Here is a 27,068-nt window from a genome sequence, read left to right on the forward strand (position 1 = left end):
TTGAGATGGAGTCTCATGATCTCAGCTCTGCAACCCCTGCCTCCCGGGTTCAAGTGATTCTCCCGCCTCAGTCTCCCGAGTAGCTGGGACTACAGGCGTGTGCCACCACGCTGGCTAATTTTGTGTGTGTGTGTGTGTCTTTTTAGTAGAGACAAGGTTTTGCCATGTTGGCTAGGCTGGTCTTGAACTCATGATCTCAGGGGATCTACCCACCTCGCTCTCCCAAAGTACTGGGATTACAGGCGTGAGCCATCACACCTGGCTGTGCTTTCTCTTTTTAATTTTCTTTATTTTGAGACAGAGGCTTGCTCTGTTGCCTAGTCTGGAGTACAGTGGTGCAAACATGGATGACTGCAGCCTCAACCTCCTGGACTTGTAATCCTTCCACCACCTCAGCCTCCTGAGCAGCTGGGACTATAGGCGCACACCACCATGCCTGGCTCATTTTAAAATATTTTTTGTAGAGATAGGGTCTCACCAAATTGCCCAGGTTTGTTTTGAACTCCTGGGGTTGAGCAATCCTCCCGCCTCAGCCCCCTAAAGTGTTGGAATTACAGGCATGAATCACTGTGACTGACCCACTTTCCTTTTTTTAAATGTTAGTTGTTTCGTTCACAGATATCTACATATGCAAAACCAACATAGCACAACATGCTCATCACACCCTGAACACTTGAGTCCAGGCTTGGGGGTCTGGAGAGGTGAAGGGAGGCCATGCCTGTACCACCCTCCCGCCCAGATCTGCCAACAGTATGTGCACTGAGCACCTAGAGACCATGCGGCTGCTCTTTGGTCGGTCTTCAGATCAGGAAGCTTTGGGATTTGGGACTTCAGATGTTAAGGTCTTACTCAGTAGCCATACCAGGTCCCAAGTGTGAGGAGTGGTGGCTCCTGAGGACCCATGCCAGAGTACCTGTTTGTGGCTGCTTTCGTGAATTACAAACCAAGGGCTAGAGCTGTAATTTATAAAATATCCTTTATTTATTCTAAGGAACAGTCAAGCAGTAGCTTAAAAAAAAAAAAAAGAGACATTTTTTGAAAGATATTATTAGTGTTGTGACCTGGCATTGGGCCCCATGTGAGCGGGGCAGTGGCTGGGGCCACCTGCTGTGGCTTTGCGAGTTCTCTGAACTCACTGGCAGGGGTCTGGTGGGAAACTGTGAAGCTTTGGCACGGTTCTCTCCAGTTGCTTATAATCAAGAGAAATGAGTTTTGAGGTTTGCAAAGAGCAGAAGTAACATTTATACTGCTGGCATTTGATAAAAGATTGCTTATGATATATTCATTCCAGGAAGTGTAAAAATGCTTTAAAGGAATAATTTGTACTTACTGTTTATGGGGACTAGGTATATTAGAATTACAGCATCATCATGGGAACACGGTGTTTCCCTACAAATTCAGAAATTCTCTGGTTGATGTAAAAATCATACTTCCTGATTTTACTTAATTAGTAAAGAAATAAATAAATTAGAGTAACATTTAGTCAGGTAGAGTTACTCCTTTTCCCCCTTCTTTATTAAATTTTATTCTTAGCACAATGATTCACTCAAAACGAGAGTTTGGGAATGTTCAAGAATCTCTACCAATCGGTAACCATGCTGGCTGTTGTATCAGAAAAATCCATAAACACACACAGCATCGAGCTGTTTTCACAAGACTTCCTTGCTAATATACACAACACTTTCTCCTCCACTCAGATGGGAGCCTCAGATGCCAAAACACAGATGTGCCAACTATAGGCTCGTTGCTAAGCAGAGAAACCTATCAAGTTTGTCCAGCAAATTTGATTGTACAGGGGGATGGCGTCTGCTCTGTGGCCTCAGACAGGGATCAGCTGGTCTGTGCTGCTGTCCTCTGAGGCAGGTCGAAGCTGGTGGCCCTTAGGGGCAGGTAAAACGGTTCTCATGGGTTAGAACATAAGAGCTTTGAGGAAAAAAATGCAAAAAGCCTTATTAATATTGGAGGCCTATGTGAATCTGTTTACATAGAGGCATACTGAGATCTCATTCTGTGCTTAGGTGAACTGCAGGTCTCACGCTGGCTGTGTGACTTGGTCCTCCCCAGCTGGCCTGAGCCACCACCTACCATCTTCTCATAGCACTACGTGTGGCTCTAAAGAGGACATCAGCCCCAACCAAGGAACAATGAGAGAGAGAATCCCAAACATTTAAGACAGGGCTCAAGAGCACCCAGATACCTTCTGTCTCTTTCCCAGTTCCCATCTGGCTAGGGGCTGTGAATCAGAATTCAGAATCTGTACTGCCTGGAGGGGACAGGCACCCAAATGCAATAAATAACTCCAAGCTCAGGACCCAGCCACTGACCCTCCCCCACCACCACCTCGATGTGAACTGAAGGATCTGAGGGAGAGGACTCCGTTCCACCTGCAAACCTCCCTGTACAACACCGAATGCGGAAGTCCAGCTGCTGCTTCTGCACAGGACAGAGCCTCCAGTCTTTTCATTAGAGCATCACTTATGGCATGGACTAGGAACGCAGTGTGTTCACACAAATGCACGACAATTGTACATCAGCATCTTTACAATATTAAAGGAGCCATATACAAGCCTACAGCCATTGTACACAGGATGGTGATGGTTGGGAAGCCCCGCCCACTAGTCCTCTGCAGTTTCTTCACTGGAGAACACATGGGGAGCTGTCACAAGGCTGGGGGGAGGGGTCCATCTTTAGGCCTGTCGTAAGGGAGTCAGCAGGTCTGCAAGGACTCCTCCGGGCCAGTCCTCACTGGAATCTGGGGTCAAGAGCGCCAGGTCTGCCTGTGTCTGGGTCTCCTTGGCAGGCTAGCGTAACAAGTTTAATTAAAACTCTGTGCATATTTGAGTGAGAAATTTGGAGCTGGGGATGGCTCCCTGAGCTGGGGACCCAGAAGATGCTGCTGACAGATGGGCCCCTTCAGGGTGGGGCCCATTCCTGAGGTAAGGTGCAGCCCTGAGGCTGGTCGGAATGGGAGGAGGCTTCTCCAGCAGCCCAGGTGCCAGTCCACACAGACAGGACTGGAAGCCCCTCAGGCAGTAGGAGGTCATGTGACCTAGGGGTAGAGCCTGAGCCCCAGACGGCAGCAAAGGTGAGGGTCTCAGATGGTTACAGAGCCACTCAGCCCCCAGGCCCCTACCACTTTCCTCCCAGCAGCCCTGCAGCACACATCGCTGCATCTGTCCCAAGAGACCCAGCCCTGCAGGCATCTGGGCCTGAATGCCAGGCAGCTCGTCTACCCTGCGGCCGTGATGCGCGTCCGACTGAGAACTGAGCACCAGATAAAGAAGCGTTGGTCCTTGTCGGCCTCTCTGACTTTTGCAGTTATGGTTGCTTCCATTTTAAATACTGTAGAAAAATAAGCCATCTCAGACGCTAGAAGACCCATCACCAGAGTATGCCCCATGTGGAGAAGGATAAACAGCTCCTCTGGAGTAGCTGCAGATGCCTCTTCCAACCCTGCCCCTGCAGGCCCTGGGTCCTCAGAGGATGCTGCACCAGGATCGGGAGCCAAGGGGCTGGGATAACTGGCAGCGGAGTTCCCACTGCTGCATCTTTGGGTCACATCAACAATCCTTTGGCAGGCATGCCTCCAGCATCCGACATTCTGTTGCCATGACACCTGGGGCCCTGGCGCTCCCTGTGCCAGCTTCGGACCCTTCAGCCTCACCCTCGGTCTCATGCCCACAGCCAAGCACGCACAGGCAGAACTCCCCAGCACTGTTTCCAGGTCCCTGGGGGGGCCCAGGTGGGCACTGAAGCAGGGCCTAGTCCAGGGGTTCCTGCTTGATCCGAACAGCAGTGGGGGTGGGCTGTGGTCGCCGCTCCTCCCGGCAAAGTACGTACTCACTGAACTGGGAGGAGTCCACGCCGCCCCCACAGGACGCAGCCACGCTGAAACCCCTCTGGAACAGCCGCTCCAGGACCTGCCCAGGAAGAAACAGAGGTCATCAAGGCCCAGCTGCAAGAGGATACCAGGTTTGGCCTGGCAGGCAGCCAGAGCACCTTCTGATGTGACCATCTCAGTCTCACTCACTGACAAAGTTCCCTACAGAACCAGGTGCTGGGTTCCACCACCAGAGGGATGGGAGTGGCCAGGCCCAGAGACCCCTCAGGTTACCAAACCCAGGTGAGCGACCCTATCCATGCCACCATCCTGCTGCCCTCAGGGCCTTGATTCAGGGAGGCAAAAAGAGCCCTTGGGTCCCTTCTTTCTTCTCTAGGGTATAACCTGTGCCCTTTCTCCAGACACAAGGCCCCAAGCGTCCTCCCCGAGTCCTGCCCCCATAATGGAGAGTTCCCTGTCCCCCAGCCTCTCGGCATCCACCGGCTTCCCTGAGCTGTGCATTCCAGGTGGTTTAAGGCCTGGGGCAAATCAGCTCATGTGAGCTCTGGAGGGAGAGAAAAAGAGGTCCTCTCAATATTTGAGTCTCTGCAGGCCTACACAACTATGTGGGCTTGTGCCTCTGTGAGGGTGGGGTCTGATTACTGTCTCCTGCAACTAGCAAGTTCTGACCAACAGGCTGTGGAATGTGTGCATGGCGGGGGGGACCTCTTCCCTGCAAAGCCCATTCTGCCCAACCCAGAAATGTGCCAGGCTCTTGGGTCTGCGAAGCGCTGTTAGAAAATAGACCCTGTCTCCATCTGAGCTCTCCAATTCTCAGACCCATCCAGGAAGAGCCCGTTCAGGCATTCTCTTGGCAGCTGGTGGGTGCTGGCAGCTCTCAGGTCAGCAGGGAGAGAGGGAAGGGGCTCCTGGCCACCTCTCCACTCAGCCTCTGTCCTGCCTCGCCTGTTGCCTGGGTTTAATTTGCATCCAGAGTCAGACTCTGGGTGTCAAATGAAGCACGCTTTGTTGAAAATACTCTGGGCCATTTTTATAGTACATCCTTTTGGAAAAAAAAAAAAAAAAAACAAAACAGTACAGATCGATTTTTTTAAGTCCATCCCCCAGGCGTCATCATTTAATTATGAGAGGGACATAAATTATGCATCAACACATTGTTGCCTTTTTTGCAGGATGGAACAGAGGGCTTCACCATTTCAGGGATCGCGTCTCCCTCCAGCTTGCTCTGCCCCTGGAGGGCTCCGCGGAGGCCGGGGGGCGGCGGCGCGCAGCCCTCACCTGTACGGAGTTGAGCCGGCAATAGCCGTTGAGCGGGAAGCGGATGACGTGCGTGGGGTCCTGGTTCCAGCCGGCGTTGACGGAGTTGCACATGACGTCTCCGGTCTCGGGGAAGACCTCCTCGATGAGGGCCTTCTCGCCGCTGAGCGCGATCCGCTCGCCCAGATCAGGCGTGACGCGCACCACCAGGCAGTCACAGGCTCGGCTGCGGCGCCGCTGCTCCTGCTCCTGCTGCCAGCGCTCCAGCTCGCGCACCATGGGCTGCAGCTGATAGTAGCGCGCCTCCTCGTATAGCAGGCTGAAGTCCTGGGGACGTGCGCACACAGTGTTGCTGTATGTGTTGGCTCAGGGGTTGGGAAAGTCGGGGAGTGGGGAGGCGGCCTGCCAGTTCCAACCAATTCTGCAGGAACTGCCACCCCCAGGGTATCAGGTGGACTGGGCCGGTTGCACCCATTGTACAGATGGGGCCACTGAGTGTCTGCAAGTATAAAGAATCTAGCCTTATCCCAAGGGCAGCTGCTGATGTACATCTGTGCCAATACCCCTGAGCCCTTCCATCTGGCCCCAGGCGCTCGGCAGAGAAGACTCCCCATGGAAAGACCCGGAAGCTCCACTAGAGGATGAGGCTGCGCCCATGCCTGGGGACCTGCTGCTGTCTTAGAATCCCACCAAGAGAAGAGATCTTGCTGGGCACAGGGCAGCCGGCCTGTGCCCACCCAGAGGCAAAAAAAGTTCATCTTTAGCCAGGCCTGCCTGGGTTGGATTTTCAGCTTCATCATCAACCAGCCCTGAGACCTTTAAACCTCACTTACTGAGCATCTCAGTTCCTTTTTTTTTTTTTTTTTTTTAAGATGGAGTCTCACTCTGTTGCCCAGGCTAGAGTGCAGTGACTTGATCTCGGCTCACAGTAACCTCCACCTCGGGAGTAGCTGGGATTACAGGCCCCTGCCACCACATCTGGCTAATTTTTATATTTTTAGTACAGACGAGGTTTTGCCATGTTGGCCAGGCTGGTCTCGAACCCCTGGCTTCATGTGATCCACCCGTCTCAGCCTCCCAAAGGGCTGGGATTACAGGTGTGAGCCACTGTGCCTGACCTCAGTTCCCTTATGTATAGAATGGATATTAACACCCAGTTCTGAGAATGAAAGTGAGTCAAAGGATGCAAGATGTGCCAAGTGCCTAGCCCAACCCCTGCCCAAGCAGGCAGTGTCCAGGGAAGGGAAGCCCACCCTCTGCCAGGCAGCCCCCTTCTGGGCTGGGCAGGCTCACACAGACTGTCCCTCAGGCGCTGACAGTGGCCTCATGCCCTGCGCCACATACGTACACCATACACGCTCACTCGTATCCATCCCACCAGGAATGGCCAAGGTCCCATAGGTCCCATGACTCATGCCTGATGAAGAGGCAAGAAGCCCAACCCCCTGTCCTATAGGCCCTAAGTCCCTTCCACCTGCTGGCCCTGGCTTTTGGAACCACCTGGAGGGAGGCCTAGATTCTAACCTTGACCTCTGGGCCTGTCATCGGTCAGGCCTCTCCTGCCTAGCACAAGGGTTCCTCAGAGCTCTATCCTGGGCCTCTGCTCTCTCCACTCACACTTGCTCCTGAGATTTTTTAATTTTATTTTTTTAGACAGGGTCTCATTCTGTAGCCCAGGCAGGAGTGCAGTGATGTGATTATAGCTCACTGCAGCCTTGAACTCCCAGGCTCAAGGGATCTTCCTGCCTCAGCCTCCCGAGTAGCTGGGACTATTGGCATGAGCCATCATGCCAGGATCATTTTTATGATTTTTTTTTTTTTTTTTTGTAGACACAGGGTCTCCCAGTCTCTCTATGTTGCCCAGGCTAGTCTGAAATTCCTGGGAACAAGTGATCTTCCTGCCTTTGCCTCCTAAAGCACTGGGGTTACAGGTGTAAGCTACTACTCCTGGCCATTCTCCTGAGATTTTAAATGACAACTGCATGCCAGACAATCTCAGCTTTTCTCATGGCCCAGGATTTCTCCATCCGATGCCCCACCAGCTCTCCCATGCAGGGGCAGAAACCATACTCCAACAGCCTGGTACACCCCAAGCCTCCACTCACCCACTCAGAATTCAAGCCCCAAGGCACCTGCAAGAGGCCCCTTACACTGCCAGTGCTCACCCATGTGCTTTTGCAGCCTCACATTTATTTGTTGCTTTAATTTTTATTTATTTATTTTTTTGAGACAAAATCTTGCTCTGTCACCCAGGCTGGAGTACAGTGGTGCGATCTCGGCTTACTGCAACGTCCACCTCATGGGTTCAAGCAATTGGACTACAGGTGCTAATTTTTGTATTTTTAGTAGAGACGGGGTTTCACCATATTGATCAGGTTGATCTTGAACTCCTGACCTCAGGTGATCCACCTGCCTCGGCCTCCCAAAGTGCTGGGATTACAGATGTGAGCCATTGCACCCGGCCTTTTCTTAACTAAAAAAAAATTTTTTGTGTGTGTGTAGATACGATCTTGCTGTTGCCCAGATTGGTCTTGAACTCCAGGCTTCAAAAGATCCTCTCTGCTTGGCCTCCCGAAGTGCTGGGATGAACAGAGTGAGCCACTGTGCCTGTCCTAAACGGAAGTCCACTTTGCTCCATCTTCTCTATCTCCATCCTGGTCCAAAGCCTCCACCCAGCCTCCCTTGGCCTGGGGAAGGGGCCTCATCCACTGTACTCACCCCCGCCCTGCCCTGCCTCCTTTTGCACACAACAGCTGAAGAGACCTTCCCAATTTGCAGATCTGACTGTCCTTCCCCTGCACATACCCCTTCCACTGCATTCAGAATTAAATGCCAGGCACTGGGCTGCCCGCCAAGGTCCTGACATCAAACAGCAGCTTCCCTTCCTGCCCTTCCCCTCCTAGTCCATAAGGCTCCAGGCTTGACACCTTCTTTCCAGTTCTGGAATGCATCAAGCCATCTGCCGCCCCACCCCCTGCACCAAGGCCCTCACACCTGTGTTTGCCCCTGTTCTGCCTTCACCACCCAGATAAACATTGTTTCTTCCAAACCCACCTGGCCCAGGTCACATGGAATTCAAGTTCAACATCTGTCCACCCACTAGACTCTAAGTTTCTGGGAGCAATTCCTAGTGTGTGTTTCACTGTGTTTTCAGCCTCAATTCAGTGGCTGGCACCCAGTAACTGAGTTGGATGAAACACAAGGCCCCAGGGCTACTGGTCCTCTGGATAGAGGAAGGAATGAAGGAAGGACGGACATTTGCTGGTATTAATACATACCACAGTACCCAGGCCCGAGTTTCCTTCCTCCTAGGGTCCCTGACACCTCGGAGGGGCTAAGAATGAGGCAGGACCCACAGAACCACGTCACTTGCCCGGACAGGCTCACCCTGTGACCTGGGGGTTACCTTTTGTTTAAAGCGTATAAAGGGTATCTGTTTGGGTCATCAGGGCGTTTCTACCTGCAAATTATCCAACACGGAACAGAATTTTTTTTTGAGAGGGAGAGTCTCGCTCTGTCATCCAGGCTGGAGCGCAGTGGTCTGATCTCAGCTTACTGCAACCTCTGTCTCCACCTCCCGGTTCAAGAGAATCTTCTGCCTCAGCCTCGCAAATAGCTGGGATTACAGATGCCGGTCACCATACCCGGCTAATTTTTGTATTTTTAGTAGAGATGGAGTTTCAACAAGTTGGCCAGGCTGATCTCGCACTCCTGACCTCAAGTGATCCACCTACCTTGGCCTCCCAAAGAGTGCTGGGATCACAGGCTTGAGCCACTGCGCCCAACCAATGGAACAGATTTATGAACCTCTAACTACTATAATGCTGGCACGTGCCCACCCTTAAATATGACAAACGTTCAGCAGGGGTACGTTGTGCAGCTTAACTGTTTTTATATACCCTGATAAATAAGCTAAAAATGTGAGAAAACAAAATTAGTTTAGAAAAACTGATTTAGCCCTCGGCTTCATTGTTTAACTTTTTATGGTTGCCATGACAACCAGGGGTCCATTTATTAAGTCACAGCATCCCCTGAGTAATGCCATCCCACAGGCAGCGCAGGGGGTGGTGGGGGTGGGTGGGGCGTCAGCCTCGGACTTACCTTGAAGTCATCCGGGAGCAGCAGCTTGGACGTCCGCAGGAAGCTCAGGACATAGCGGAAAATCTCCCCATCCCGGTCGATGAAGTAATGTTGCTTCAAACTGTCCAGGACGATGGGTTCGGTGCCATTGAAGAGGCGGCTTATTCTGGGAGAGATGAGCGAGGTGGGATGTCTGAAGGATGGGGTAAGTCGGCCTGTCTCCCCATGCCTCGCCCACACTCCTTAGGGCGCACGCAGCTGGAGGGGCAAGGGACCTGACCTGGGCGACTCTGGGGCTGTTCCAGGCCTGACAACATCTTCACACACCCGGGGCGGCCAGGCTACAGTTATCAGGGCACCTTACACATCGTGCCTACACTCACAAGTCACAGCCAGAGAAGGACACACCCAGCTGTACACACGAGCCCGCCGACACATGTTATGTTACAGGCCTGGAAAGCTATAGTGAGACACAAATACCTTACCTCCTACACACAAACCAGCTGGTCACAGGCCTGGTGCACACACCCTTGCCAGACAGACCCACCCAGAAAATGCACATGAACCACCCAACACCCTCACCAACAGCCACACACCCAGTAAACCAGCCAGGATGGTCCATGAGGATACACATCCTCCCCACCCAACCCATGTAAACCAGTGTGAGATACAACACGCCTGTGCAACAGGCACAGGGCCACGCAGTCCCTTCCTTCCACCCACACACATATCCCGCAGATCCAGACACATCCAGGAAAGGACACACACCTGTCAATACCAGGCGCCCACAGACATGATGGCACAAACCCCTGACTGCTGCTCACTCAGCCCATGGGAGGAAACAGAGGCAGGCAGGAGGGATGGCAAGTGTGCCTCAGTACACACATGCAACACGGCCCTTGCATACACACAACACAGGCATAGACACATGCCAGTGTGTACACACACAGAAGCCATGCACACTTATGCAGCACAGCACATGCATGTATGCACACATGCCAGAGTGTATGCACATCACCCTTGGGGGTGGTGGAGTGGGATTGGAGAGAAGGCAGAAGCTGGTACTCTGTCCTCTGAAGGGCAGTGGTTCTAACAAATGCAGGACCAGGAAAAGGGTCTTGGGGAGCCCCTGATGCCTGTCCCTGTCCACTCCGGGGAGAAGGAGCCAGGCCTCAGAGCCATGACTGATCCCACCTCCCCAGTGCCCAGGGCAGCTGCCTCTAGTTTGGCAACTTCCCTGGCAGAGCCCAGGTCAAGCTACAGATAACTAGAACCCCAAAGAAGGGTGGGGGTAGCCAAGGGCTTGGCTTGGGAATAGGAGGGAGGTTGGCATCATTTCCCCAAAGGCAGCACCACCAGACATCCTTCAGCAGGTGGGGCAACACTCCTGCCCAGCTGGACCCTGCCAAGGTGGCAGCTTCTCTGCACAGCTGGGAGAACAGTAGCTCCAACCTGGGACATAGGCTTCCCAGCTTGGCCTGCACACAAGCTGGTGCCTAAGCCCCTCACTCTCTGCCTGCACCAGTAGGGACGCCCCTGTCCTCACAGCAGCCCACTCCTCTGTCCACTCCAAGTCAGCCACCTCCAGGGCCCTGCCCCACTGCCACCTGCACCCGCAACACACTAGCTGGGCAGGAGCTGAGGGGGTTAGAGCCCCCAAGTCTGCCCTCAGGGCCTCCCGTCCACACCATCCTGTGCTCTGATGGCTTGGCACACTCAAGGCATCCACCATGATGGTCTGCTCTGGTATGGAGTTTCTGCGAACATGGTGCAGGTCTCTGTCCTGGCACAGGGCACTATAAAGGGCAAGGCTTAGCTGGGCACCGTGGCTCACAGCTGTAATCCCAGCACAAGGTAGAGGATCACTTGAGACAAGGGGTTCGAGACCAGCCGAGGCAACACAGTAAGACCCCATCTCTACAAAAAATTTAAAAATTAGTTGGGTGTGGTGGCATGCACTGGTAGTCCAAGCTACTTGGGAGGCTGAGGTGGGAGGATCACTTGAGTCCAGGAGTTTGAAGTTGCAATGAGCTGAGATCACACCATTGTACTCCAGCCAGGCCAAGAAAACCTAATGCTGTCACAAGAAAGGAAAGAATGAAAAAGGAAAAAAGAAACAGAAAGAAAGAAAGAGGGAGGGAGGGAGGGAAGGAGGGAGGGAGGAAGGAAGGAAAGAAAAGAAAAGAAAAAAGAAAAGAAAGAAAGAGGCAAGGCTGCCTCGTGGATGGGCGTGGGGAGGTCAGAGCCTGCGGAACCAGAGCTGCAGCCACCCAGATATGCCTCATCTCAGAGTTCGAAAGACTGATGAGCCCGTCACCCTCCTAGGCCTGGTGACAGTGGCACTGCAGGTCACAGCCCCTGCTGGAAAGGCTTGTGGGTTCCACAGCTGGCTCCAGTTCCAAAAGCCTTAGGACCTGGCCTAGCAGAGTGTGGGCATCCAGATGTCAGTGAGGGCCACCCAGCATTCCTGGAGACAGATACGTCTGGCCGAGGCTGCCAGACACCATAGGCAGTGGTTGGCAGGTGACTGAGCATCCACATGTGGCACCAGTGGGAAGTAAGAGCCACATCCACAGGTGAGTCAGCAAATCCAAACCGTCAGCTTCCCTGGGAACTCTCCCCACCCTTCCTGGTGGAGCTCCAAAGTCCATGCAAGCAGACAGCGTTCTAGGCCTGGCTGAGTTCCCAACCATTCTGACGTCAGGTCTGGCTGAGGCTCTAGCTGGTCCTGTTGGTCTAGAAGACTCCTGATGTACCCACAATTCCAGGGCTGGATGGGTTCTAGGTTGTCTTATTGGTGCAAGCTTAGAAGGTTCTCCATCTGCCTTATTTCAGGACTGGCTGATTCTAGATCTTTCCATCATTCAGTATCGGCTCATGGATCAACTGGCAGCTGCACAGCCTCTCCCAAGACAGAAGCCTTTCATGCCCTCAGCGTCGGAGGCTGCCAAGGACATGAGCATGTTGAAGAAAGATGAGGATAATCCCCACGGAGGAGCCCTCAGTCATCCTCAGGGCTGCAAGTGTGAGTTCCCAGCTCCATCAGTGGCTCCACATACTCCCTGTGGAATATGGCCCATGCCACCCTCTGCGAGAGGTTGCAGGGTTTGAGGGACCAGTTTCCAAAGTCCTCCATGGAATTAGGTGGCCAGTTCACACTGCAGCAGCTAGGACCCTCAGAGGCAGAAAAGATGCATTTGACCACCTGCCCTGTGTGCACAGTGGTGGAGTATCAGGACGGCCTTCATCTTATTTCCTTTTTTAAAAAAAAGCTGTGGCTTCAATTTCCTGGCTGTTTCAGGGACCAGGTTTTATGAGTTTTGAAGCTCCTGGCCATCTTCATTAGATGCTTCCCACAGTTGGGGTGGATATCAGAGTGTGGCTGTGATGGCGGCAGCTAAGGGAGGTCAAGCAGGCAGGATACCAGCAAGGGAGCTGGCCCAGGGAGTCCACTCTCAGCCCTGTCTGCACTCAGCTGTCTCAGGTGAGGACCGGTGACTGCTCCTGGGCAGACCAGAGGAGGCACCCAGCACGAGGCTCTTTAGCTGTCTCTCTCACCCAGGCTACCCCGGCCGCTGAGACCCAGAAGCCCAGGCAGAGTTCCCGGGGGGAGCCGAGGATGGAGGTCCCGAGCTTTTACAGTGCTGCCTCAGGCAGGTCATCACCACCATCCAGAAAGCCCCTGAGGACCTTAGCACTTAATCCTCCATCTCTAGGTGTCTTATAGATCAGTGACACTGGGTGAGATGGATTTTTTCCAGAATTGGTGGAAAACAGTGCTTCCATTTTAATAATCCACTACAGGAAGGACAGGAGAAATCTGAGGGGCTCTTGCCAGCACAGCTGCCCGGCCTACTTCTCAGGCCCCTCCTCCCCGACTCCCTGTCCTGATTATCCTACAGGTCACACCATCCCTGGCCTCTAGTCCAAAGCTTCAGGCCTGCAGAGCACCCCCATGGCAGCCAGAGGCCATCCAGGCAGAACAACAGATCCATCTCGAGCCCCAGCCCTGGGGGAGAACCAACGTAGACTGCCACCCCTTGGGCACTTCAGGAGGGTTCCATGGGCCAGATCACAGGGCCACAGGGGCCTTAGCTCTCCATGAGAGCACAGCCTACACTGCAGAACAGAGTGATGGGTGAGCAGGGCCTGGTGGGGGGAGATGGCCCTCTGCCTTCCTGCTCCCAGGTAGCAGCCAGGAGCCGAGAACCAGGAGGGCCTCCCACCCACCTCCCCCAGGGCCTGGGCTGTGATTACTCCAAATCAGAAAGGCAACTGTCTGATTTCAGGAAACACTCTTCAGAGAGGGTTGTGGGCTGAGGTTTTATGAATTTCACTGACAAACGTCGACAACCGATTAAGGGATGATCTATCTCAAACAACTCCGGAATGCAGCAGAAGGCAAAATTGAAATTAAATAAGCAGAATCCATCTCCCATCCTAGACAGGGCTTTGCGAGTGAGCACACAGACCCAAACTGCTGACCTGGCCCCATGGCTCTGTCCCCACCCCATGAGCCCCAAGGCCACAGGGCCCCAGGCTGAGTCTCTGTCTACTTGGGGGACTGAAATGCCAGTCACCATCTGTACCCTAGACTCGCGAAATTTGGAGCCAGACACTGCATGCATTTCCAGTTTTTCCTACTCGAGGGAGCATGCCTGCCCCTGCAAGCGCTCCATGGTAGCCCCAACAGGCTCGGAAAGCCACCTCCATGCACCACCATTCTCCCTGCTCTGAGCAACCAAACCGGTGACAAGGCAGCCTGACACGTACGCTCCCCAGAGACGATCCCTCAGTGTCTGGGGGATTAATTAGCTCCTCCTGTTATTTTAAATGCATAACACAGGGGTGATGCCCACAGCCTTGGCCCTCCCACGCTCAGCCTTCGGCAGCCCCAGGGGAGCGATGGACGCCTCTCTGTGCCAGGAGCAAACATCCTCAGCTGAACAAGCTGCTCAGAGACCCAGCCCAACTCAGGCCAGCCCTGCTGCCGTGCCAAGGAGGAAGGCAGGTCCCTCACCCAGGAGAGAAACGCCCTGCAGGGAAGAGCAGGAGAGTAGGCAGCATCCAGCACCCCGCACCTCTTGCAGGCCCAACGGCCTGGGCAGTCTGTAAGTTCAGCAGCATGGGGGGTACCCTGCAAACCCCCAGCCAGGGTCCTGGCCAGAGACCCTTTATCCACTGATGGGGGTATGTGGCTCATTCCTAGCTAGTCACTGCAATACCAGCTCCAAGGGAAGCCAGCTGCTAGTCTCAAAGGCCCAGCAGTGGCCACTGAAAATGACAAAGATGGCACACTGCAGCTCACCACAGCTCCTCCTCCCTCCCCTTGTGAATTTCTCAGCGGTGGAATAGGAAATAGGACTAACACCCACCCCCGTAACCCCAAGACTTACCTACTTAGTATCACTCACAAATGACCCCCTGCAGAGGCCAGGCCTAAGTCTCACTCTAGAGGAACCCTGAAGGTATGAGACTCCCTAGACTGCTACTGGCAGGGTGAGGCGGGGCTGGCTCTGAATAAGCCTGAGGCCCCCGCAGGTGGGTCAGGAGCACCATCGTGCACTACCAATGCCACCAAGTCAGGTCACAAGCCTCTGTGCATAGCAGCTTTCAACAGGCAGACTCATACTCCCCAACCCTAGCTCCCTTGGTCTGTGTCAGCTTGAGCACTCTGGAGAGCCTGGTGGATGGAGTGACAGGGGGGACAGATCCCCCAGGCAGCAGGTTTCAGATGCTGCCCTGAGCCCCCGCCACATACCTCGTGTTTCAAGCAGCTAACTCTTACCTGGAGTCGGGGTACTTGGTGAGCGTAGCCAGGCTGCTGGTGTACATGTGGCCACCCACGTCAATGTGCACAGGTGCATTGGACTTGGTGAGCTGGGCTGGCAGGGGGATGCCCTGTGCAGCCAGAGGAGACACAGGCGACCGGGTGAGAGACAGCCGGGACATGTTTCCTCCCTCCTAGAGATGGAAACAAAGTGGAACACAAGAGTTTCTCCACGACATGGCCACGCACTCCCTTTATGGCGAGTGTGATCACAGATCTAATCAGATCACTTCCGCCGCTGCCTGATCACATATTCAGCTGACAAATTATGGCCACCACTGTAATTAAGTGTATTTGCATCATTTTCTTCAAAGTACCACAGGGAAAAAAAGAAAGATGCTTATTAGCAATAAGAAATCAAGAAAAAAAAATTTTCAAGGTGTCAGCCTCCAGGGGCATAAAACAAACTGCAAAATTCTAATTAAAGGTCGAGGGCTTATGTGTTAGATGTGAAATATCCCCTGACAAACGAATCACCAATTTGTGAATTGGGATTCAGGGGTTTTTTGCAACTTTGTCTCAGTAACGAGACACCTCTAAATTAGTGACTTCCTCAGCACCTAAGGCGTTGAGTTTTATACATGTAGTAAATTTCACATCAAATTAAGAGCGTTTTGTTTCAAAAATACATAATCCTACAGCCAGTCAACAGCCACCTTGAATGTGGTGGCCCTAAAGAAGGACAGTCAGTGAATAGGTGCTGGGGAAGAAGGGAAAGGGGACCCCCAGCGGGGACCCAGCCCACCCTGCAGGCTCACCGCAGTGCCGGCGCTGCCGTGTGTGTGAAGCGAGGACCCGCTCGGCCGCTCCTTGCGGTGAGGCATCTAGGCTTCCATCTCTGCCCAGAGTATCTGTGGGAGGGATTGACAGAACCAGAGAAGGCTTATTCCTCGGAGTCATCTCCCGAGGAGTCAAAGACGCTTAGAATTGTCCTTTCTGCATGCTCTCTGAGACCCGGTGAGGTCCATGCAGCCCTCCCTAATTGATTCCACCGCCACCATCTCTCTATCCTGTCTCCACACCCCAAAGCAGGCCTCCAGGCCCTAGCAGAGGACACATAAACACACATGCACACACACGTCGCACTGTCACATGTGTTTTCTGGGCAGCTCCATGTCTGCTAATTCAGCTAATGATAGCACTGAAACATATGCTCACCATTATTGCCTCAAAATGTTTCAGAACAAATCGGATTTTCCTGGTATTTTGGTTTCAAGCCGTGTTACCAAGCGTGTCTCCTCTTGCAATGGCCTTGTGGACCATGGCTCAGGAAGCACCCCTCGCCCTCCGTGGGCTTCGAAACCTAGGACCTCTCTTACTACCATCCCCACGGTGATAAGATACAACTTGCATCTCGCCAGACACAAGAAGCCTTTCAGCAGAAGTCCAGGCACACGGATGACAGCAAGTCACTTGGGAAACCACCTCTCCTCTGTGGCTCCCAATAGCAGTGAAAACCTGTCTTTGTTTGCCTAGTCTGCACCTCACAGTTTCTCCCCAGACTCCCAGAGTGGCGTTGTCTATGTCTAATGCATTCCAGGCCCCTCAGGATCACACACCCCCCAAGGCATCAGGAGCTGGCCAGAAGGAAGCAGAGGGCAAGCAGATCAGCCAGTGGACTCTCTACTGCTTCCCCCAGGGGCACTCAGTGACTTTCCTCTGTGCCATAGCCACCTGAAATAAGATTGTCCCTCCGTCCCTGGAGGCCACGGGGTGGGGGTGGGGTGGGGGGGCACTTTGCTGGCTCTATGCAGGAGGGGCAGAATTCTACAGCTCCTTTCATTGAACTTACAGCTGTCTCCAAGTGGAGGTAGGAGATTTGCAGTGAATAGTCACCCCCCTTCAGACACATCCACAGACACTTGCTTCCACAAACCTATCCTGGACATCTCTTGCAGGTTTCACCTTTAAGAGGGCAACCACATGAAATTCTTGGGACCCATGAGACTGCTTCTTCTCATGAAAACTCTGAGATCGCAATTTGTGCCTTGAAATTCAACATCCAATTTTAATCAAATGAAAATCGAATCCTGCAAATGTAAGTAAGGTTGCTCTCCTGTGACTTGTTCTGCCCTGAGTGCTGGGGCAAGTTTCCTGACATAAAACTAGGGTGCAAGACTGCAATGAGCAGACAGTGATGTTTAATGTATACCCTCACTGGGGCTCAGGGTCCACTGCTTTTGGGATTTCTCAGTTCCAGAAAGCTTAAACCAAACCAAACCAAACCAGGTCACTTAGCTCAAGGAAGTTCTGGGAACCAAAACAGACCTCAGGAAGGGATGATCCTGCCCTAGGAAGCTCTGCTGGGGGAGGAGTCAGAAGGGAAGACGCCTTGAGGATAAATTGAACAGGAAGGAATTCCTGCTGCAATTCTATCAAAGCAGACTGCAAGAGGTTTTCCTCCAGTACCAGGACACTCTTCAAGAGTGACATGAACACTAATCCCCCATCGCAGAAGCTGCTCCACCCTGTTCTTGGCCCCTTTTTTCTCCCAAGCACAACCTGATGTTCATGGTAAACCAGAAACTTACCGTTGGAAGCCCCAGGCTTTACGCCTTTCTGTGAATCTCCAAGGTTTTCCCCAACAAGCGCATCCGTGCGGGACCACAACCTTCTTCCGGAGACCACTGCTGAAGTTAGAAGCACAGAAGTGGGTGCAGTGAGAGATACAAGTTCATTCCACCAACACCAGCATCAAAACCCACCACCCAGCCTCAGTACGCCCCGGCCGGCCTGTTGCAAGGGCCTCAGCGCTAGCGGACAGGAGGGCCCACGGGTTTCCGAACTGGTCCGGTAGTGACCCGCTTCTCCAGCTGCGGTGGGAGACCCGGGTCCCTGCCCGCCCGCCACCGAGCCCCGCCCACCCGAGCAGAGAGAAGTGAGCAGAATGCCACGCTCATTTACACACAAAATGATTTTGTGTCCCATTGCGCTCGCAGTTGTTCGGCTCTCTGGGGGTGATTAAACTGGCTGAGCTGCGGCAGCTTGAGACGATTTCACTAAATCGCTTCTTCGTGAAGTCGCTTCTTTGCTAAGCTGTTATTTTAACCATAAAAGGTAAACAGAAGGCGCCACTCGCGCTCCCTTCGGCTCCACACTCAGGGCGCTGGCCGGGGGCGAATGTCCCGGGGGCCGGCAGAATCTTCCCCAGGGGTGGCCCCAGAGGCAGGCGAGCCACCTGGTGCGTGCCAGCCCTAAGCCGCGGAGCCAACCGGCCGGTGTGAAGTTAGGGGCGACGGGAGCCGGCTGGGCCCAGACTGGAGGCGCCGCGGGGCGGGGTGGCCGCGGCACCCGAAGCGCCCGAGCCCGGCTGGGTGGGGAGGGGTGTGCGGCGGAGGTGGGGCGGGGACAAAGTTAAATCAAGAGGCAGACACTTGGAGACCACAGATGGGAAGCTCGCCTAATTAAGGACGTAAAAGCGCTTTTGTTCTCCAAGTTTATTGTTGCTGGGATTAAAAAAAAAATAATTGAAACTAATGCTGTTTTTCACTCGGGCAGTTAAATTCCTTCATGCACATTTGAGATACCGAGCGAAAACTTGAAGCTTATCTTTCTGCAGTCGGGGGTGGGGGCCGCCGGAAGACCGAAAGGCGCTGCAGCGGCGGGGGTCCACCCGGGGTGTGTTTGCGGGAGTGTGCCCGGTGCGCACGTCCAGGTCATGGGGTGAGGGCGAGCAGCGGGGAACCGAATCTGCAGGCGGCGATCCAGTCTCATCGCGGCCCACTTCCAGCCCCAAACCCTGCGCGCCCTGGACCACCACCAGAGCGACAGCCTTCTGCCAGGTTTTGGACTCGTGGGGTGGGCGTCAGAGGTAGCACATCTGTCCCGCTGGAGACTTTCTCTGATTTTGGGCGCCAAGCCGGGCCTTGTGCATCCCGAAGCCCCACTTGCGTGAGCCCGTTTCTGACCTCGGAAACTCGCCAGTCCTGCAGGGTGCTCGGCCCAGTACAGGGGCCAGAGTGCGGGAACCGGCACACTCGCGCGCACACGCACACACACACACACGCGCGAATATACACACACCGCGCGGCAGGAAGCTCCTAGCCGGCCCGCGTGGGGTGGGTCCACCCGCGGCCAGGACCAGCCCACGTGGGCAGCCCCCTTCTCGCACCAGGCCTTTGTGCTGGGCGCCCCAGCGCCGCCAGCCCCCGCCGTCCAGCAGAGGGACAAAGCGGCCGCCCCCGCCTAGGTCCGGACCCTCGCCGGGCGACTTTCTCGGTATCCCAGCCACTTCGCGGACAGGGGTGCGCGGCGCTGAGCGGTGGCCGCCCGCGCAGGGCTTACCTCGGAGCCGGAGCGGCGGATCGGGCTCGGGCGCAGCCCCCGCCCCCCGCAGTCGCCGGTCTTGGGCGCCGGGCGCAGCTTCGCCTCCTTTGCTCGCTGCGCGGGTCGCTCCGGTCTCGTCCTGGAGTTACTTTCTCTCTCGCCCCCAACCCTCCCCCCACCCACCCCTCCCGCCCCGGCCCCCGCTTCGCGCGGCCCCTCGCGGCGCGGCGCGCCGGGGCCTCCCCTCCCCACCCTCCCCTCGCCTCCTCCCCTCCTCGCGGCCGCCGCCGCCGCCGCCGCCGCCGCCGCCGCCGCCTCCGCCGCCTCCGCCTCCTCCTCCTCTTCGCGCCGCTCTCCGGCTGCCCTCCTGCCGCTCCCACCTCCTCTCCTCCCTCCTCTCTCTCCGGCGGCCTCCCTCGATTGCCGGAGAGAAAACCAGCCCCACACTCCAGCTCCCAGCCGGCGCCTCGCTGCGGCCCAGCCGGGACGCAAAGGGCAGCGATCCGGCCTCGAATTACCCAGCGCGAGCGGGCGCGCGCTGCGACTCCTGGCTCGGGGCTCGGCTGCGCCGCGGGGCAGAGGATTAGAGTCGCAATTAGCTCCGCGCGCCCGCGCCTGCCGCGCTCGGCGACAAAAACGCGCCGTTTCCCCCCCTTTTGCCGGAGATCCCCACCCGCCTCTCCCGGAGCCCGCGCCTTCCCGCCGGGGCCGCGGCCAGGACCCTCCCGGGAGCGGTGCACCCAGGCCCCAGCGCCCTCCGCGGCCCAGCCCCCCGCCCCCCGCCGGCCGGCCACGCGGCGCCCGGGCCTCCTCCGGGCTCGGGGAGGGGGCGGGGTAGAGGCTGATTTTAATCATTGTCATTTCATCTGATGTAATATTTCCCCGGGCGTTTTCAGCTGGGCATAAATTTTCGGTTCCCAAATAAGTAACACAGGGCACGTTTCTCACATTTCTTGACTCCTCGGTTACAAAGAGGAGAGCAGCCGCCGCCGCGGCGCCCGGGGCTGGGGGCGGGACTTGGGAAGAAACTGGGCTGCGAGTCGGCCGGGGCTGGAGCGGAGCCGGGGGCCAGGCCGCCCCTCCCCCCGCTCCCCGGCCGCCCTCCCGGGGTCCCTGCCCCGCTGCCCCTCTTCTGTGACGTCTGCGGACACGCGGTCGGCCACCGCGGGGGAGGGACGCGCGGGGGCACCGGGCCGACCGCTCGCGGCCAGACGCGCCATTTCCTTTACGCGCGCGGCGCGATGGAGACGGTGGCGGCCAAGACTCCCGGCGGCCGAGGTCCGCGCCCTGAGCGCCCCTCCCCGTTCTCCGCTTTGGCTGCCCCGTCCTCCTCCTCTCCCACTCCCTTTCCTCCTCCCCTTCCTCTTCCTCCTCTTTCATTTGCGCCCCGCCCGTGCCGCCGCTGCCTCCCCCTCCGCGACCATTTCCCCGCTCGTAGGAAACGGAGCGGGCGCCCGGCCGGCACTGCGCCCCCGGCCTGGCTCCCGGGACGCCGGGGCCAGAGCTCGGCCGGGGCCGCGGGGTGGGTGCGCTCGGGCTGGGAACGGCTCCTGGGCCCCGACCCGGAGCTCCGGCCTGGCCTGAGCGCCCCCTAGCGGCCGCACTCTGGGTTTGGGGGACCCTCGGGTCGGCCTGGAGCCAGGGTACGAGGGATTGGGGGTGCCAGTAGGGGGAGGGTGAAGTGGGAGGCCTTTCTCCCTCAACTAGAGGACCTCGCGCGCGTGGAGAGAGAGTCCAGACCGCGCTTCCGTAACTTCTCCACGAGGGAATTAGCCGAAACTTTCCTCCTAAGGGAAGGTTTTATTTATTTATTTATTTTCGAGCTCGAACTACAGGAGAAAGGGGGAAATTTTCTCATTAAAGTTACATCCCTGCAGTTAGTTCAATTACTTGATATATGCAGAAGATGTTGTAAATTTATAGATTTAAATAGCTTACAAAGATGCCGCAGGCCCTATCAGTTAATTTCCTTAATTTATGGATTTTCAGCTGCTCCTGGAACAGAAAAGGCCCGGAAGTAGGTCAGGGATCTGTGCAGGGGTGGGGTGGGGGGCTCCCGCGAGGCCCAAGGGCTGCCCACTCTGCTCCCTATGCCCCGGTACCTACAGGCTCCCAGCTCCCAGCTTCGGTTCAACAGTGCTCTTTCTGCGCGCTCCGCACCCTGGCCAGGCCAGGCCCGAGAGGTCGTCCCGGCTCTGTGGTCGACTACCCTAAGCATGGAACAGCAAAGCCCTCCATCAACGCACATCCCACTCAGCATTGAGGGGCCAGACCCAAATAGAAAGTGAAGCAAGTATTCAAGTACTTTGATCTCCCGAGTCCACCCTTAAATGCTGGCTAGAATTACAGTCGAAGGAGATTGTGGGTGTGGGTGCTCCCAACTTCATGGACAGAAATGACCTCCCCTCCAGGCCTTTGAGAAGGGTGGAATGAGGGAAAATGCCCGCGGGCTTCTGTTGGAGGATCAGGAACCCACTGAAAATCCCCTTGTCATGGCCCCTGTGGCCCCAGCACCCCTCACACCCCTTTTGTCCCTCATCCTAGGTGGCTGCGGGAACGCCTTTGTTTTGTGTTCAATATGGGTGAATATATACATATAAATTAATACTTGAAAGATTGGTAGAAACGAAACCGTTTTAGGAAGCCACATGGCAATGTGATTAGTATTGGTATTCATGATTTAACATTTCTTTTCCCACTAGATGAAGTTTCTAAGATTTGCAAGGTACATGTCAAGGACGTGTGTATAAATGGATTTTTATTTATTCACAACTCGAAGACTAATTGCTTCTCTTTGCCTCAAGGCCATGAGATTGGTTTTAATATGACACTTCAAAAGTATTCATGGAACTACAGAGATACTAAGTGTCATTGTTTAAGAGACAAATCTCACCATGGTACTGATGACCCTGAAAATAGGATGTTCTACTTTATTTTAAATTCCTACATGTTTTTTTAAGAGTCTCACTTTATACCAATTATAATAAAAAATGTACAAGTTAGTCGAAACGAGAACTGGCCATTTTGAACGACTTTTATTTCGTTTATACTGCCGGGGACTTTGTTTCTGGATTTCTAATCCTTTTATTTAAGAGTTGAACTTTATACGTGTCATTAAGAACAGTTAGTTTGGGTCATAATTTATTCTCAAATGTTTTAAAAGTTCCTAGCTGAATGTCAACCGTATCTTCCATTGGGAGACTTGGTTATGGACAGTGATAGGCAGTTGATGGTCTGTGGTATATAATACAATGGTGATGTATTTTTTAATTGAAAGATGTAGAATGTGGACTGATACCATGTTGAAACATCTCGTGGAATACATCCTGTTTCATTACCGTGGTTCAAGAGATGCTGTTGGATATGAGTCCAATCAGAACTTGCTCTATCATTAAGAGCTGGCACTTAGGCCATTACAGTTCATAGTTTAAAAAGCAGATTCAGGCCAGGCGCAGTTGCTCTTGCCTGTAATCCCAGCACTTTGGGAGGCTGAGGCGAGCGGATCACCTGAGATCAGGAGTTAGAGATTAGCCTGACCAACATGGAGAAACTCCGTCTCTACTAAACATATAAAATTAGCTGGGTGTGGTGGCGCATGCCTGTAATCCCAGCTACTCAGGAGGCTGAGGCAGGACAATCGCTTGAACACAGGAGGCAGAGGTTGCGGTGAGCCGAGATTGAGCCATTACACTCCAGCCTTGGCGACAAGAGCAAAACTCCATCTCAATAAATAAATAAATAAATAGCAGATTCAAACCTGTGCTCTCACACAGCAGGGTATTTGCAGGATGTAAAACCAATGGCAAGACCTCAGGTTTCCAGATGTTTCGGGGTGGCTTCCAGTGCGATGTCGTACTTTGTTGCTATTACTATTTGCAGGCTGTGTTTAAAAATTAGGATGTTAATAAGGAAGGGGAAATGAACCCAAAATGAGATCACAGACTCTACTGAACTCAACCTTCTCAGCGAGGTTATAATTAGACAAGCAGATGAACAGACTGAGAGACCTGCCTGCTGCTATCTCGGGGAGGGAGGACTCAGGTGTTAGCGCAGAGTTGTCTGTTCCCCACCCCCAGGCTTCCTGGGGACAGGTCAGACCCTCTTAGATGTATGCTCATCTCAAGCTCAGAGATGGCTCCTGTACAGGCTAGGAATAAACCAGCCTGGACCAGACCTCACAGTTTCACATCCACCTGGCCTCCATCTGTACCCTGGGAATCCCCCCAATCTTCCCTCCTGGTTAGGATCCCAGAGAATCTGGAGACTAAAGGGAGTGATGAAACATGGGACTGTTAGTTCCCTCACCTGTCCCCCACACCCAAATTGCCCCTGCCCAGTCCCTGGCACCATGCTCAGTGGGCACTCAGAGCTCCTAGTGGGCAGGAAGGCAGGGGCTGCCTTTCTATGTACCTTCTGCCAAAAGCCCAGGTGTGCCATTCAGAACCAAACCAGCCCTGCCAGCTCCAGGAGCCAGCACTGGGGTGAAAACGAGACAAGCCCAAGACCTCCTGACCATGAATTTTAACATTTTTGCAGGCTGTACAGGAGCCAGCAGCCCCCTAAATTGCTCAAAACTGCATTTGAGCCTTTTCCATCAAATTCTCAAACGCTATGTGGATTTGGGCGCAAGTAGCAAAGGTTGCCACAAATAGCACCTGATTCACAGAATGTGCCTAGAGTTGAATCAGTGGATTGGAATACTATTCAAGGACCAGGTCTCCCTAGCTTACCTCTGCCATCCTCAGCACCTTGGCCTGTTTTCATGCCAGTGCTTCTCTGGTCTCAAGATGAACAGAGCTCAAAGCTTCACACCTGCCTGGACACCCACGGAGAACAAGGGAATTATCTTAGTGGCTCCCACAGCCCTCCTTGTCACATCCTATTGGTCAAAACTGGGTCATATGCCAAGTTGCAAGCCAATGGGGCTGCTGCCCTGAACCCCTGGGAGGGAAGTGGGTACTGGGCAAAGTCGCGTTCCCTGGGGCAGGGAGGAGAGGATGGATGTCGTGTTGGGGGCTGGGTCCCCAAATGTTTAAGCACAGAACCCTGAGGTGGCCTGACATTGGGTAGAGTTCAAGAGCTTTCCATAACCCTTCTTGTCCAATAGCGCTCAAAAGATTCTGGAACAGATTAGGCTGTTACAGTCAAGGGGTGCCAGGGAGGCCCTCTGGGCGGGGGGGAAGGGGGAGTCCTTCACTTAATCAATATAAGCTCAGACTGGATATCTGGGAGAATGGCTTTCCTCAGAGTCATGTCCCAAGTGACTGTGTGTGGCTGCCACTCTGGCTTCAAGTGACAACCTGAGGCTCTGCAGATGCATTTACAAGGATCCAAGGGAGTTTTTCCCACGGAAAAAAGTATAGACAATGAGGAGAGTTACCTTTGTTCAATCAGAAACCCTGCCCCAGGGCTCTCCTTCCTTGGACCCAAGCCCAGTACATGGAGCCCCTTCCATGTCACAGGCAATTCCTTCTCCTTGGGCCTGCTCTGTAGTAGACAGTCTGTGCAGGTCATGAACTTGGGCATCTGAGTACAGCTGGGTGACCTTGGGCTTCACCTCTCCAGCCTCAATGTCCTCCTGTGTAGTGTGGGAACAGAGATAGGACCTAGAGGGTGGGGTTGCTGGAAGAATTAAGTAGGAGAACACAGCAAAGCAAAGGACTTGGCCAGCCAGTGCAAATGCTCAGTAACTAGGACCTGTTGTTTAGAGCTGATGGCTGGTTTCCTCTTCCAACATGGCTCTGGTCAAGCCACGGTTACAACCCCACGCCTACTCAGGTACTGTTGCCTAAAGCCCACCCACAAGAGGTGCACAGGAGCACAGAAAGGTGAGTACAGCAGAATCCCCTTTCACTTTTTCTGTTTTTTTTAAGGGGAAGGGGCTGATTACATTGCCCAAGTTGGAGTGCAGCAGCATGTTCATAGCTCCCTGAAGCCTCAAACTCCTGGGCTCAAGCAATCCTCCCACTTCAGCCCCCTGAGTAGCTGGAACTAGAAGCATGCACCACCACATCAGGAGCCAATTTAACAATCTTTAGTAGGCGGGACACAGTGGCTCACACCCGTAATCCCACAATATTGGGAGGCTGAGGCGGGCAGATCACCTGAGACCAAGAGTTCGAGACTAGCCTGGCCAACATAATGAAACTCCATCTCTACTAAAAATACAAAAAATTAGCTGGGCGTGGTGGCAGGCACCTGCAATCCCAGCTCTTCGGGAGGCTGAGGCAGGAGAATTGTCTGAACCCTAGAAACAGAGGCTGCAGTGAACCGCCAAGATCACACCATTGGACTCCAGTCTGGGCAACAAGAGCCAAACTCTACCTCAAAAAAAAAAAAAAAAAAAAACCAAAAAACTTTAGTAGCGATTCCCCCTGCCTCATCCCCCCAAAGTGCTGGGTTTATAGACACGTGCCCGGTGTCATCCATTTGAGTGGTACCTTGACTCCTGAATTGACAAGTCAGCAAGATAAACACATATACATTACAGGGAAGAATGTAAACTCTGCCTAACATTAAAAGATAAAATACAAGACTCCAGAGAAATGCCCCTGGGGTTGGGCCTGGAAGTGTCCCCAGGCTCCTCTGTCCCCAGGGCCCTTGAGGGTGGGTGGGATGGAAGATTCAGGCCCGGGAGGCAAAGCAAAGCACAGCTCAAGGGCGGAGCCTGAAGCAGAGTGTAGAGTTGGCTGGAAAATTCTTTTTATTTTTCAAGCTGTGAAACTCTGTACTGTCTTTTATTTTTATTTTTTGAGACAGAGTCTCACTCTCCCCCAGGCTGGATTGCAGTGGCACAATCTCAGCTCAGTGCAAGCTCTGCTTCCAGGGTTCAAGCATTTCTCCTGCCTCAGCCTCCTCAGTAGCTGGATTACCACGCCCGACTAATTTTTGTATTTTTAGTAAGATGGGTTTTCACTATGTTGGCCAGGCTGGTCTCAAACTTCTGAGCTCAAGTGATCCTCTTGCCTCAGCCTTCCAAAGTGCTGGGATTTCAGGTGTGAGCCACTGCACCCAGTCTCCATGTACTGTCTTTTAAAAAAGTATTTAAAACTATAAATAAAGAATATATCATCATCATCATCATCAAAAAATAATAAATCACCGTAAAAGGTACACAAGGGAAACAAAACTCCTCTGTCTTGCCTTCCCAGAAGGACCTATGTCATTGATTTGTTTGTCCATCTAGTTTTTTTTTTTTTCTATTTATGTACACACAGGTGAACAGGCACGCACAGACACACAACTACGCAGACTCACACAGATACACACATTCAATGGCCGGGTGCAGTGGCTGATGTCTGTAATCCCAGCACTTTGGAAGGCCGAGGGGGACGGATTACTTGAGGTCAGGAGTTCGAGACCAGCCTGGTTAACATAGTGAAACCCCATCTCCACTAAAAATACAAAAATTAGCGAGCGTGGTGGCAGGCGCCTATAATCCTGGCTACTCAGGAGGCTGAGTCAGGAGAATCACTTGAACCTGGGAGGTGAAGATTGCAGTGAGCCGAGGTCATACCACTGAACTCCAGCCTGGGCCACAAAACGAGACTCTGTCTCAAAAAACAAAAAAAGATACACACATGCAAAGACACATATACAGAAACACAACTATGGACACAATTGCACAGACACAGACATGGACACACATACTAACAGAAATATGCAGAGACACAGACATACAGTTGCACAGATTTGCAGACACATAAGCACACACACAGGTGATAGACACAAAGGGACACACACCCGCACCACACCCACACACACAGCCTGCAGACACAGACATGCACAGAATCA

General features: G+C 53.8%; 1 protein-coding gene across 4 annotated transcripts; it reads right to left on the reverse strand.

The window, feature by feature from the left end:
- Positions 1-959: 959 nt before the first annotated feature.
- On the reverse strand, positions 960-20,392 carry KCTD15 (potassium channel tetramerization domain containing 15). Of its 4 annotated transcripts, none has more exons than XM_037729807.1 (7): positions 20,223-20,392; positions 17,540-17,635; positions 15,767-15,859; positions 14,967-15,142; positions 9,200-9,344; positions 5,120-5,425; positions 960-3,920 (listed from the first exon to the last, which is right to left on the reverse strand). In XM_037729807.1, exons 3-7 carry the CDS (start codon positions 15,830-15,832, stop codon positions 3,762-3,764), a joined length of 852 nt encoding a protein of 283 aa, XP_037585735.1. In that variant the 5' UTR covers positions 15,833-15,859; positions 17,540-17,635; positions 20,223-20,392; the 3' UTR covers positions 960-3,761. The 4 variants fall into 4 exon arrangements, with proteins under 4 accessions (XP_037585735.1, XP_037585733.1, XP_017359724.1 ...); XM_037729805.1 differs by lacking the exon at positions 20,223-20,392 and adding an exon at positions 19,293-19,446; XM_017504235.2 differs by lacking the exon at positions 20,223-20,392 and adding an exon at positions 19,293-19,446 and having other exon boundaries at positions 17,540-17,638.
- Positions 20,393-27,068: the final 6,676 nt, after the last annotated feature.

This window comes from Cebus imitator, unplaced genomic scaffold, assembly GCF_001604975.1.
Source record: "Cebus imitator isolate Cc_AM_T3 unplaced genomic scaffold, Cebus_imitator-1.0 Scaffold318, whole genome shotgun sequence".
NCBI classification, from domain to species: domain Eukaryota; kingdom Metazoa; phylum Chordata; class Mammalia; order Primates; family Cebidae; genus Cebus; species Cebus imitator.

Coding starts and splice junctions, on each gene's coding strand:
- KCTD15 (XM_037729807.1), bottom strand. CDS start 15,832: ATGCCTCACCGCAAGGAGCGGCCGAGCGGGTCCTCGCTTCACACACAC. Junction 15,143..15,766: donor ACGGCAGCGCCGGCACTGCG/GTGAGCCTGCAG, acceptor TTCCATCTCTAG/GAGGGAGGAAACATGTCCCG. Junction 5,426..9,199: donor TGCTCCCGGATGACTTCAAG/GTAAGTCCGAGG, acceptor GCACGTCCCCAG/GACTTCAGCCTGCTATACGA.